Below are 13,308 nucleotides of genomic sequence, written 5' to 3' on the forward strand. Positions count from 1 at the left end.
AAATAAGTTAAAATAGTAAAATGTATTATTTTATCCTAATATTATCCCTATCTCACGTACCAAATATTGAATAATAATTTTCAACTATCAACTATTTATCATTATCCCTATTCCAACCTTTATCCTTATCCCTATCCTAATAGAATACCAAACGCTCCGTGGTTGTTTTTGTTGTAACTATGTTAGTAGTTGGTTAACACAATAAATATATTAGATATCATTGATTTGAGTGGTTAAAAGTCTGAAATCGCTTAAACAGATCTCGAGTTTGAGCCAACGTAGAAAGCTTTAATTAGGAAATGATCCACTTAAACGGTAACAACCCGGTGGAATAACGATGGGGCAAAAATGAACTGAATCCCACGTTGAAAATGGAGAAGAAGGGATGAAAATCTCATACAAGAAGACTGTGATACCCAATATGTTGGATTTCGACTAGAACAGCCAGGTTTTACATAAACGGTGATAATCTTACTTAAAAAGCTTTAATGTATTTGAGGAAAGTAAGCAGGCGGCTGAAGAAAATAAAAAAAGAGTTAAGCATATATTGGAAACAGTGAAAATAAATAAAATGTGGTCCAATTCTGACAGGGCCACTCATATTCACAAGATAAAAGAGGGTCTACTACGAGACATTCATGTGCTTATTTAGTAAATATTAATATATTTGTCCTTTACAGTATTAGTGTTCATTAATTATTCTTCATTTTTTTTAGTAAAGACAAACTATAGTGTGCGTGATTCATCATGATCCATCATAATCTTAGAATCAGAAAAAAAGATCCAAACTTTCTTTGATTCAGAAACAACCAACGAACAAACCCCAAATCCAACTTCCTTAGATATGATTTAGCAAAATATTAAATCTGAACTTTCAGCCTTTTTCTGGTTATTTTTTGGGCTGAAAATGGCTATTGAGAACTTGAGGAGACAACTTGCTGTTGCTGTTCGGAGTATTCAGTGGAGCTATGCAATTTTCTGGTCTCTATCAACTAAACAACAAGGGTATTATTTTACTTCCATTTTTGGCACTTCAATTGTATGTAATTTCAATTCTGTATTACTAAGATATGATTCAAGTAGGAGCTAGGTCTGTTTGATTTTTAACTTCCTATAAAATGTTGTTAATTTAATTGATTGCTCTTACACATTTCTGTTGAGCATTGTTGAATCCCCAAATTTTTTACTTTCAATTAGCTCGAGAGTGTTTTAGCATCCAAATTTTAGTTTGATATTCCTTTTTATGCATATGGGTGTGATTTGGGTGTAATCGGGTCTCGTTCTAGGGATTTGGGTAAATGATGAGATTTCCTGAAGAACCTAGTCCAATCCTAGTGACAAGTCTCCCCGAACCTAGGCCAATCCTAGTGACAAGTCTCGGGTAGTGTTTCTTACGCCAACTCTTAGTTAAAGCGCCGCCGCTGCTTGCTCACGTCATGAAGAACTGATTAGTTAATGCAACGTTGGCTCACATCACGAAGAACTCGCTTAGTTAAAGCACTCTTGGTTTACACTACCAAGAACCCGCTTAGTTAAAGCTTGCACGCTCACATCACATCACGAAGAACTCGTTTTGTTAAAGCTTACTTGCCCTTTGTTTAGTTTAGGCTCTGATACCAAATGTCACGGGACCAAGTCTAGGCCAGGCTAAAACCCCATGTGGCGCCTCGACATTCCTCAAGTCTCTGCCAGCCAACTCCTACCGAAGGGTCGAGGCAGTAGACATTACAATGTCTCACTCGCCACTACCCCGATTGCCTAGTTACTCTCCCCCACTTTACATCCTCACTCTCCCCATTACACAGCTTGAAATTACACAAGTTTCCCCGTTACACTCTTATACCAAATTTTCGCCCGTGGATGTAGGCAAAAATAGCCAATTACATGTCTAATTTCATGTTGTGTGTGCATATCAAACTTGTTATAATCAACAACTGATCTAATTTTAACTTGTTTGTGTTGAGCAAAATATGAATTGATTGATGAAATTGATATTGCAAAAGGGTGCTGGAGTGGGTAGATGGATATTACAATGGAGACATCAAGACTAGGAAAACTGTACAAGCTATGGAACTTAAACATTACAAGATAGGGTTACAGAGAAGTGAGCAATTGCGGGAACTTTATAAGTCTCTTCTCGAAGAAGAAATTGAGCAACAAAATAAGAGGCCAGTTGCTGCATTATCTCCTGAAGATCTCTCCGATGCAGAGTGGTATTACTTGGTTTGTATGTCCTTTGTGTTCACTCCTGGTCAAAGGTACTAACCTTTCGAGCTTTCTTTCTCGATTTTTTTTCGAATCTTGTACTATACGAATTCGGTAGTTTTTCTATAATGGTGTTGCATAGTTTGCCAGGAAAAGCATTAGCTAATAAAGAAACCATCTGGCTGTGTAATGCTGAGTATGCTGATAATAAAGTGTTCTCTCGCTCTTTGCTCGCAAAGGTTAGTTTTGACTAGTTTCGGTTTAATAGCCATTTGATATGAAGTAATGGGAATCTAACTTTTTCCGTTTTCCTTTTCGGTTGGACTTGTTTCTTCGTTAACCGGACATGGAAACTGGCTTCAGAGTGCATCTATTCAGGTGAGGAATTCTCTTCCTATCACAAAAAGAATGCTATGTACACTCGTATTTACATGTATGTGCGTAATTAGCATGTCTTGATGCTCGAGGAAACGGATAATATTAGAGAATGGGCGATATCTGTTCTATCGGGATGATAAAGCTGCACTATGTTTTTCGGATCATGTACTTATAGATTGCATTCTGCAGTATGCATCATCAGTATATGTTCTAGCTATAAGCTATTTCTTAATCGGATTTTAACATATATAAGCTTTCGCTTGATTCTGAGAGCATGAGATCCAGACGAAACATCAACATTGAGCTATTATCTACTTCTAGCATTTCTTCTCTGACTTCTTCCTATTGCTCCTGAATTGATTTTGTAGACTGTCATATGTTTTCCCCACCTTGACGGTGTAATAGAGATGGGCGTAACTGAACCGGTAATTTCTTTTCCGGAATGCGAAAAACAACATTTTCTATTGGATTTTCAGGAAATATAAGAAGCAATGAAGTTAACAATTTAGTACATTTGCTGTTTTTCGCCTTGTTTTTTGAAGGTTCCGGAGGACCCGAATCTTGTTCAGCACATAAAGGCTTCCTTATTAGACTTCTCAAAGCCTGTCTGCTATGTGAAATCTTCGTCGGGTGAAGACGATGACGAAGATCCAGATCGTCCATTGGGTATGTTGGAGAACCTCTACACCCCAATGGAAGACGACGTACCTGACCAAGAGGGAATTGATGAATTGACTGGAAATATGAATGAGGAGTTAAACATGGATTCTCATGACGATTGTTCTAACGGTTGTGAGCAGAATAACGAGACCGAAGAATCCTTGCTCGAAGGTTTAAATCAAGGGGCATTTAATGTTCAAAATTGGCAGTTTATGGATGATGAAGTTAGCAATAGTTTTCTGGATTCTGTAAATTCTAGTGATTGTACATCAGAGACTTTAGTGAACGAAGAAAAAACTGTCTCGTCTCCCAAGGACGATAATGTAACTCGCCTTCAGCTGAAAGAGCTTCGAGAAGGCAACCACACCTTATTGAGCTCCGTGGTTCTCGAAGAAAATGATGATTTACACTACAGAAGAACTCTATCTTTAGTTCTGGGAAGTTCTTCACAGTTGATCACGAATTCGTGTTTCTGCTGCAGTAGTTACAAGTCCAGTTTTGTCACTTGGAAGAACGAAGCAGTTAATGTTCGGAGGCCACAAGTACAGCAAAATATATTAAAGAAAATTTTATTCACAGTCCCATTGATGCACGGTGGCCGCTCTCTTAGGTTGTTGCACAAGGAAAACGGAGGAAAAGATTGCGCCAGAAAGCTGGAAAACCACGAAATATGTGAGGGAAAATCGGATAAACAACGAGAGAATGAACAATTTCTTGTTCTCAAGTCATTGATGCCAAGTGTTGGTGAGGTAATTGAGCTTGTCTCTGTTTAAGTTAGTGTTCGTCTTTTTTACGACTGAAAATCGTGTCTCTTTAGGCTTTGATCTGAATGTTCTGAAGGAAATAAGCACTGATGAACAATTTCATCTTCATTTATGTATATGCAGATTGACAAAGCATCGATCCTCGACGACATGATTAGTTACTTAAAAGAACTTAAAGCAAGAGTGGAAGAACTCGAATCTTGTACAGACTCGGTAGATCATTGCACAAAACCTCAAAAGAACTACCCCGAGCAGATATCAGATAACTCAGATGACAACAGAGGCAACGGCAAGAAGCTTTGGATAAATAAGAGGAAGGCGAGCGACATATATAAAACCGATGCAGAGGTTAGAGATGAAGACGAGGATGGCTTGTTATCGGATGTGAAAGTCAGCATACGAGAGAAGGAAGTTATCATTGAGTTGAAATGTTGTTACAGAGAATATATATTGCTAGATATTATGGATGAAATCAACAATCTTCACTTAGATGTGGTCTCGGTTCAGTCATCGACCGTTGATGGAATTCTCATTTTGACACTAAAATCTAAGGTTTGTAGACTATCATTTGCTTTTCTTGTTATTTTGGTCAGATATCAGAAAATGCTCAACTGGTTTATGAACTCGGGTTTCAGTTTCGAGGGGCAGCAGTTGCGCCGGCGAGGATGATCAAGCAAGCTCTATGGAAGATTGGCTGCATATGAAGGGTAAATTGTTTTAATTAATCATGGTTGAAGTAATTGTAGGATTTCTCGAGGTAGTATCTTTTATTTATCAGATTGTCGATCTTCGAGCTAGCTAGATTAATTAGCTTAAACTACCGGATTAAAAAACGGGAACGAAATCTTATAATGTAATTCATCTCTTAATCTGCATTTCATGTGTATGAATCGAACACTTCATTTCAACTTGTTGCTGATATAAAGGGCGGCCCAATGTACTACGCATCCCCACTAAGCGAGGGTCCGGGAAGGGGTCCCACGACAAGGGTGTATTGGGGGCAAGCCTTTCTCTGCCTTTTTTTTTTTTTTTTTTTTTTGACAAGAGGCCGCTCCTAAGACTCGAACTTGTTGCTGATATCTGTTATAAAAATGTTAATTTCAACTATCCCCATATTAAGCAAGGGATATTGACACATTTGTGGTCAATCACTAAACTATTTTTCTATTTATGGTGGATCTGAAACTATTTCCGGTTTTGTGGTGTTTTTAGTTCACTCCGTCATTCATAATGGCGTGCCCAACATTTACATTTTCCGCAGACATTCAAAGCAGTTTGTCTAGACAAACAGACTGGTAGCGAGAATCCCTTCACGATTATCAATTGCTAAAGGATCTCATCACCGTCCACTGTCAGACAGGCGGACTGGCAGAGAGATAGAGAGAGCAATTATGATCGGCTGAGTGAACTAAAAATAACACAAAATCGGAAATAGTTTCAAATTCACCTCAAATGTGTCAATATTCTCTATTAAGCAGTAAAGTGAAACAATCTCAATGATTATGTATACTTAAACATTCATCACAAACCTTTACAAAACCACAATCAATGAATATAATCACTCAATTAATGAGAAATTATAAACTTAAGAAATAAACTAATCCAAGTTTCGTCATCGGTCGATACCAGCGAAATCTCTAACAGTAAAACCAACCTTTTCAAACTTACCTCTTTCACTACTTTCTCTGAATTTCAAATAATCAGAACAAACAAATGGCCTGTAAATTCTAGCATCTCCTTCTTCTTCCTCCACAACTTCATCAGGTGCAAAGATCACTTTCTCATCTTCAAAACACCAGAAAAAGGCAAGCGAAAAACGATTAACTGGTCGTCTCAAAACGACCCTGTGCTCCGATGACCGGAATTTCTCGTTGCTCCAAGCTTGCAACATATCCCCAATATTCACCACCAAAGTTTTCTCACATGGATTAATGTCCATCCATTTTCCTTCCTTTGATTTCACCTGCAATCCCCCGATTTCGTCTTGGCAGACTAGAGTTACACAGCTCATATCTGTATGCATCCCTAGCCCTTCAACTTCTTCTTCTTCTGTAGATTTTGGAGGTGTGTAGTTTATAATTCTTAAGTATCCATGGCAGTTTTTGAATTCTGATTTGTAGTATTTCTTCTTCACTCCATCTCCTAAGATCATCAGCAGTATCTTCACGATTCTTTTAGATAATTCTGTCATCTTGCTCCCGTATTCTTGGAGCACCTCGCTACATGTCAAAATACACAAAATTTAGTGATAAAAATTGAAACTTTCATTTCATCCCATTGACAAAACATTTATTCACGTAGATAAAAAAAAATTTGTCCCTGAAACCAGCGGCGGAACCGGAATCAAATACTCAGGAGTTAATGAGCAAAATATGTTAAAAAGTACAGATTTTATTAGAACTAAGCATCACAGCAGATTTCATTGGGGTGTTTGGTTACTCTCTTTTCAACTCCAGTTTGCCTTTTCACTTCAAAAATGAAGAGTTTTACGTATCTCATATTTACCTAGAAAAAGTAACTTTTTATAAAACCAGGAATCCCAGCTTTTTGGAAAATAGGGTTTTCCAATAACAAATCGTAACAGCAAACAACAACAACAAACAGCGGGTAAACCAATTATGAATATATTGAATTTATCGAGGATAATATACATTTAGGGACAGAAATTTACAGCGTAGTTATTGACGGATAAATGGAGCTGTCCCTCCAACTCTGCTTGTAACCAAAATTGGATAAATTACATCTACAACCCCTCAATTTCAATTTTGACCTTACTTTCTTTATACCATAATTTTCAAAACTAGATATAAAAGTTCCCGAATTTGGCCTAGTCCCTTATAAAAGTAGACAATTTTAAAATAACATATGATGATCTCAAAATAGAAAAGTTCACGAAATCAATGTTTTTATTTTCCAAATCACTATTTTCTACTTTCAATGTTTTCTCTCTAAATAGCCATTTGCTCTCTCCTAATTAAACAACATTTACATAATTTCAAAACAATTTTTTTTATCAGTTCTACAATCCACTGTCTGGTCAAAGGTTAAAAGACTTTTATGCTAGTAAAGGTAAAATTCATGGACTTTTATGCTTGATGTTGAAGTTGGATAACTATAAAAAAAGAACATAAAGAAAGTACGACCAAATTTGAGGCCCATAAATGTAATTTACCCAACCAAACTTCACCACCACCAAAATTCATCACCGAGATCAAAATTTGATCACGTTGACCAAAATAGTCTCCAAAACCAAAATTCACTTCTCTCAAGCCACCAAAACTAACACAATCTATGTACCTGAATTCAGAGCTATGGCAATCAAAAACAGCCGCAGCAGAATCGTGAGCAGAAGCGAAGAAATCAGGGCCTGAAACACGAAGACTTTCGAAGAACGGGGAAGCTATGAAATGAGGAGTGTAAGAATTCAGAGAAGAAGAAGGTCCAAGTTGAAGTTTTTTATGAGATGGAAGGGTAAAAAAGTGGTGTGAAAGTGAAAAGATCTTGGTGTAAAGCTGGTTGGAGATTCCATGATTGGTGATTCGGAAGAAACCCCATTTTTTGCAGGCTTCAGAAAGGGAGGAAAGTGATGATGAATTCAGATTTAGGGGTTTGGAAATGTCAAGAATTGGAAGTTCTACTACCGAGTTTTGACATCCTGTCATTTTTTAGACTTAACTGAACACAATTTGATGGAGAAATTAATGTTTTCTGCAACTACCAGTTGTTAACTCTTTATGGATATCAGCTTTCATTTGAGTGTTATATATGTTTGGAATTTTTTTTTTTTAATATATATCCAACTACTTTTATTTGCACCTTTTGGACCCACAATGTAGGGTTTTCCGGTGATAACCTGATTAGAGCGTGTCAGAGATTATAATAAAACTATTCAATTAGTTCTTTAACATGATAGCAGACCCTCTTGAACTAAATGATCGAAGATTCGAATCTTGAAAACCTCATTTATTGATGAATTTAAACACATGGTAGGATGAATCTGTATTGTGCATGCTTCAAGTCCAAAGGGCATTCACGTGAGGAGGTCAGAGATTATAATAAAACTATTTTTAGATCTTAGCTATCAGTTTGAGTTTTTCAGAATGTTTGGTTACTTAGGAGGTGTTTGTTAGCTTATTTTCATGCTCTTGTTTGTCTTTTCACTTCAAAAATGAGAGTTTTATGTGTTTAATTAGTGATCTCTTATTTGCTTTTTATCCTGAAAAGTTTTTATAATTACATAGATTTTGGTTTAGATAACCAAAAATTCGGGTTGGTTAGTAATGAAACTACACAAATGCTCAGTTCTATATCGTTTTAAACAAGTTGAGATAGAGATGAAGAGTTTTTTTATTAGATAAAGAGGTGTTTTAAAAAGTTTGAGGTTTTATTAGGTATTTGAGTGCAGGTTGGAGGATAGAGTATGTTTAATTCCTTTTATTTATTTATTTGATAAATGAGAATTTGTATTTAGATCATTGGTATGAAAGATAACATTTTTAAATAACTTACAAAGATATTCAAATAAATCTAGAAAGATCAAATTAAAAAGTATACTCAATGGTATTATTTTAAATAAACGTGTGAATAGAAACTTAATATTTAAATACCTAGTAAACGACTACAACAACAAAACAACAACAACAAAGCCTTAGTCTCGAAATGATTCGGGATCGGCTAACATGTGTTGAAACACCTTTCCACAGGATTTTGATTTGACAAAATTAATTAAGTGAAATTAAATATCCTATAACACATTAAGTTTAAATGCTTTGATTTATTGTTACTAATGTGTTTGTTCAATGTTGAGTTTATAATTGTTATAAGACATAAAGATCATAAGGCCCAAGCCCTATATGGAAGTCAAGGCCCAAGTCAAACAAGCCCAAGATCACTCAGCCCGCGTATCTCCAAAACGCTGCCGTTGAAGTAATGAAACGCATGCTGAGCAAAGAAGGATCGAGAAGATCCACGTAGACAACTTCGGTATGAAGCTGCTGAGCTGTCTCGACAAACGTACAAGACAGCCGCTGACCACAAGACAGCTTCCAGACAAAGTATTTCCTCTTCGAGTAAAGATCAGAAGACACAGCAAGCTGTCTGGTTGACGTTACCCAAAATGGAGGAACATACTGTCACACTGACCGAAGAACAGAAGATGCTGGAATCTGATTGGCTAAGAGAACTGATGACAGACTGAGTGAAAACGACCTGTAGCCGTTTCCCTCCAACGGTTATTTCGAAATTCGAAATAACCAGAAGCTCTCACAGCTCTCTATAAATAGAGCATTCAGAATCCACATTTCACAGAGAACTTTGAGCAAAAGCCGTTACGCTGATCAAACGTGTACAAAAGTTCTCCATCAAAAGCAAAGCAAATTCTTACACTACAAGCTTATTCATTTGTGTAAAAGTCTAGAGTGATTGATTCTCAATCATCTAAGGTGTTCTAGCAATTGTTGTTTCGGACAAATCTTAATCATTTCTAGGAATAGAAAGGAGAGGCTGAGTACTCGGTTTTAAGTACTCAGTGGAGAGATTAGGATTGAGTAGAAGTATAGAGGACGGTACTCTTGTCATACTCAATTGCTGATATTGTAAAAGGTTTGAGGCTCTACCTTTAAAGAGCTCAGTAGAGGATTTGAAATCTCAGAAGTGTTCCGGGGACAGGACGTAGGCTTAGAAGAAGCCGAACCTGGATAAATCTGCTGAGTGAAGTATTTCTAAACCTTAACTCCTTATTTATATTGCTTGCTTAAAACAAACTAAAACTGACCAAGTAAAAGAGGTCAAGCTGAGTTGTGCGCTGCCAACGAATTAAGTCAGGAATAGACTCTAAGTGCTATTTCCTGATCTAAGCAACGAAACTGACCTAGTCACTAGTTGACTAAGCCAGTGTCTTGTCGATTGATCAGCGCCGCTGTCATATAATCTTTTCTAAAAGAAAAGAAATCTGCCCTAATCGTTTTAAAAGGTAAAATAGTTCCTAACCCCCCCCTTGGAACTATACTTGCAACCTTACAAGGGACCAACAAGTGGTATCAGAGCTTAAAAGCTCATTACTAAAGGTCTAACAACCTTGAGTTGATCCATACCATGGGCGAAAACAGCACTCGGTTTCTCCCTGGAAACCAGACAACTCAGATATTACCTGAGGGGCTGTCCATTACCAGGCCTCCCCTATTCTTCGGGTCAAACTATACCTTTTGGAAGAATAGGATGAAGAACTTCATTCAAGCTACAAATATGAGTGCCTGGCTATCTATAGTCCAAGGCCCGTTTGTACCTGTGAAAGTTGTTGCTGGCCAGTCAGTTGTTAAAGCTGAGGTTGAATGGACAGAGGATGATCTTAAGAAGCTTCAAAACCATGCTTCGGCTATCAATATGCTTTACTGTGCGCTCGATGCTGCAGAATATAACAAAATCTCAGGTTGTGAGTCGGCACAAGAGATCTGGAAAAAGCTGGAAGTCACCTACGAGGGAACAAACAAAGTAAAAGAATCCAAGGTGAATCAGCAGATGAGACTGTACGAGCTGTTCGAGATGAACAATGATGAGGGCATTTCAGACATGAACGCAAGGTTCACCAACATCATTAATGAGCTCAAGAGACTTGGGAAAATCTTCACTGAGGAAGAACAAGTCAAAAAGATACTCAGGAGTCTTCCAAAAGACTGGCAAGCAAAGAAGACAGCAGTTGAGGAAGCTCAGGATTTAACCACCTACAAATATGACGAACTCATCGGTTCATTGCTGACCCATGAGATATCCATGAAAAACTTTGAGGTGAAGGAAAAATCTGATGACAAGAAGCAGAAGTCACTTGTCATGAAGGCTGACTCCACTGACGGGAGTTCAACTGATGATGAGGAGATGGCTATGTTCACAAGAAAGATGAAGAGGCTGTTCAGGAAGAACGACAAATATTCTAAAAAGCCTTACAAAAAGTTTGATAAGTATAAGGCTGACTCAAGCGACAGCAAATACAGAAAGGACAGCTCAAAGCCCATTACATGCTTTGAGTGCCACCAAGATGGCCATATTAAGTCAAACTGCCCCATGCTGAGGAAAGACAAGAAAAGTGAGAAGAAGGCAATGGTGGCTACTTGGAGTGACAGTGATGAATCTTCATCAACAGAAACTGAGGCTACCGAGTCAGCGAAGATATGCTTTATGGCTGACGAACTTGCTGAGCCATGCATTTCTGAGCATGCTGACCAATCTGATGAGTCAGATAATGAAGATCAATCTAATGAGGTAATCTCACTCTCTCAACTCAGAAATGAAATGGGTAACGCCCTGAGTGATCTCTATACACTTGTTAAAAAGTGTAACAGGAAGATTATAGCACTCAGCCGGCGCTGTGATGAAGTAGAAGAGGTCAAACTGAGTGACCTCAGATACCTTCTTCAAGACAACTCAGTTTTGCATGAAAATATGAAAATCATTCATGAGTCTGTCTCTGAAGTCTAGTCAGTTTCAAAGAAACTGAGGAAGGATGTCACAACCATTCAGAACCAATTAAAGGTTCCAAACAAAAACAATTTTCCGCTGAGAACTCAGTATCAAGGTACACAGTACCAAGGTACTCAGCAGAGACGAAATCCCCAGCGAAAAGTCCAATGTGACTTTTGTGGGAAGTTAGGACACACTACTAAAGTGTGCTGGCACGCTCAGCACTGGGGTGCTGACAAGTCAGTAAAAAATCCTAAACAGAAGGTCAGTTGTGACTTCTATGGAAAGAATGGCCATACTATTAATGTATGTCGCCATAAAATAAAATATGATGCTATACCTGTTGCACCTAACAAGTCAGGACCAAAAAAGAATTGGGTACCTAAAAGTAACTAGTTACAATGCAGGTAAGCCTGAGATGTGCCGAGAAGTCAAAGATGTGGTATATTGACAGCGCATGCTCAAGGCATATGACGGGTGATGAAACTCAGCTCATCACGTTTGAACGTAAACGAGGAGGGAGTGTAAGTTTTGGAGACAACAAGAAGGGTAAGATAGTAGGCTCAGGAATCATCGGAGGTAACCCTACTATTGAATCTGTCTCCCTAGTCAGCGGACTCAAATATAACTTACTCAGCGTAGCTCAGCTATGTGACAATGGGAGAAAAGTTATATTTGATACTACTGGATGTAAAATATACGAGGGTAAAACTAATGAGTTAATTTTAACTGCCCCTCGGATAGATAATGTCTTTATACTAGACTTAGAGAAAAAGTTTTCAAAAACTGTGTGCTTAGTAACAAAGGAAGAAAATTCCTGGCTATGGCACAGGAGACTTGGTCATGTAAGAATGGACCTCCTGGCCAAATTAGCAAGAAAGCAATTGGTTGAGGGACTGCCTGAACTTAAATTTCAAAAAGATCAATTATGCCATGCTTGCCAAGCTGGAAAACAAACCAAGCAATCTTTTCACAGTAAAAACATTGTCTCAACTAAGCGTCCGTTAGAAATGCTACACTTGGATCTCTTTGGTCCAGTCCAGCCGCTGAGTCTGGGTGGAAGAAGGTTTTCCTTGGTTATTGTAGATGATTTCTCTCGGTACACATGGGTTATCCTGCTGACCAGTAAGGACGAGACCTTTGAGACATTTTCAAACTTGGTTAAAAAAATTGAAAATGAGAAAGACCTAAAATTAGCTCATATCCGTAGTGATAACGGTGGAGAATTCAAAAACCAAAAGTTTGTTGAATTCTGTGAAGCCAGCGGCATTGACCATAATTTCTCTGCTCCTAGAACGCCTCAGCAAAATGGGGTTGTTGAAAGGAAGAACAGAACTCTGGTTGAGATTGCCAGGACAATGCTGGATGAGCATAGGCTTCTAAAGTATTTTTGGGGAGAAGCTGTTAACACAGCATGCTATATTCTGAATAGGGCTCTAGTTAGACCTATACTTAAGAAAACCCCTTATGAACTTTGGAAAGGACGAAAGCCCAACATTGGATACTTTCGTGCCTTTGGCTGTAGATGCTTTATTTTAAATACCAAAGATAGCTTAGCCAAATTTGACTCAAAAGCTGATGAGGCTATCTTTCTAGGCTACTCAACAAACAGCAAAGCATACAGAGTTTTTAATAAGAGAACTCAAGTATTAGAAGAATCTATACATGTGCAATTCGATGAAACTGACCCTGCAGGAAGATACCAGCCGCTGATAGAAGATGAACCAAACTCAGCACCTGCTGATCAAGAACCAGCTACTGAGTCCTTCACAAAACGGCTGACCAAGAGTAAGAGTGAACCTAAGATTACTTTCACTGACCAATCTACTTCTGCAGAGAATGTTGAAAC

The 13,308-nt window shown here is 37.9% G+C and overlaps 2 protein-coding genes across 3 annotated transcripts; one reads left to right on the forward strand and one right to left on the reverse strand.

The window, feature by feature from the left end:
* The first annotated feature begins 668 nt into the window (after window positions 1-668).
* LOC136216936 (transcription factor EGL1) lies at window positions 669-7,447 on the forward strand. 2 transcript variants are annotated; one of them, XM_066003484.1, is made up of 9 exons: window positions 669-1,005; window positions 2,004-2,258; window positions 2,348-2,444; window positions 2,569-2,583; window positions 2,952-3,008; window positions 3,126-3,992; window positions 4,131-4,559; window positions 4,643-4,714; window positions 7,315-7,447. In XM_066003484.1, exons 1-8 carry the CDS (start codon window positions 908-910, stop codon window positions 4,709-4,711), a joined length of 1,887 nt encoding a protein of 628 aa, XP_065859556.1. In that variant the 5' UTR covers window positions 669-907; the 3' UTR covers window positions 4,712-4,714; window positions 7,315-7,447. The 2 variants fall into 2 exon arrangements, with proteins under 2 accessions (XP_065859556.1, XP_065859555.1); XM_066003483.1 differs by lacking the exon at window positions 7,315-7,447 and having other exon boundaries at window positions 670-1,005; window positions 4,643-4,915.
* Window positions 5,513-7,919, reverse strand: LOC136216937 (gibberellin 20-oxidase-like protein). Its single transcript, XM_066003485.1, has 2 exons — window positions 7,305-7,919; window positions 5,513-6,226 (listed from the first exon to the last, which is right to left on the reverse strand). Exons 1-2 carry the CDS (start codon window positions 7,667-7,669, stop codon window positions 5,620-5,622), a joined length of 972 nt encoding a protein of 323 aa, XP_065859557.1. The 5' UTR covers window positions 7,670-7,919; the 3' UTR covers window positions 5,513-5,619.
* Between the last annotated feature and the right edge of the window lie 5,389 nt (window positions 7,920-13,308).

This window comes from Euphorbia lathyris, chromosome 2, assembly GCF_963576675.1.
Source record: "Euphorbia lathyris chromosome 2, ddEupLath1.1, whole genome shotgun sequence".
NCBI lineage: Eukaryota > Viridiplantae > Streptophyta > Magnoliopsida > Malpighiales > Euphorbiaceae > Euphorbia > Euphorbia lathyris.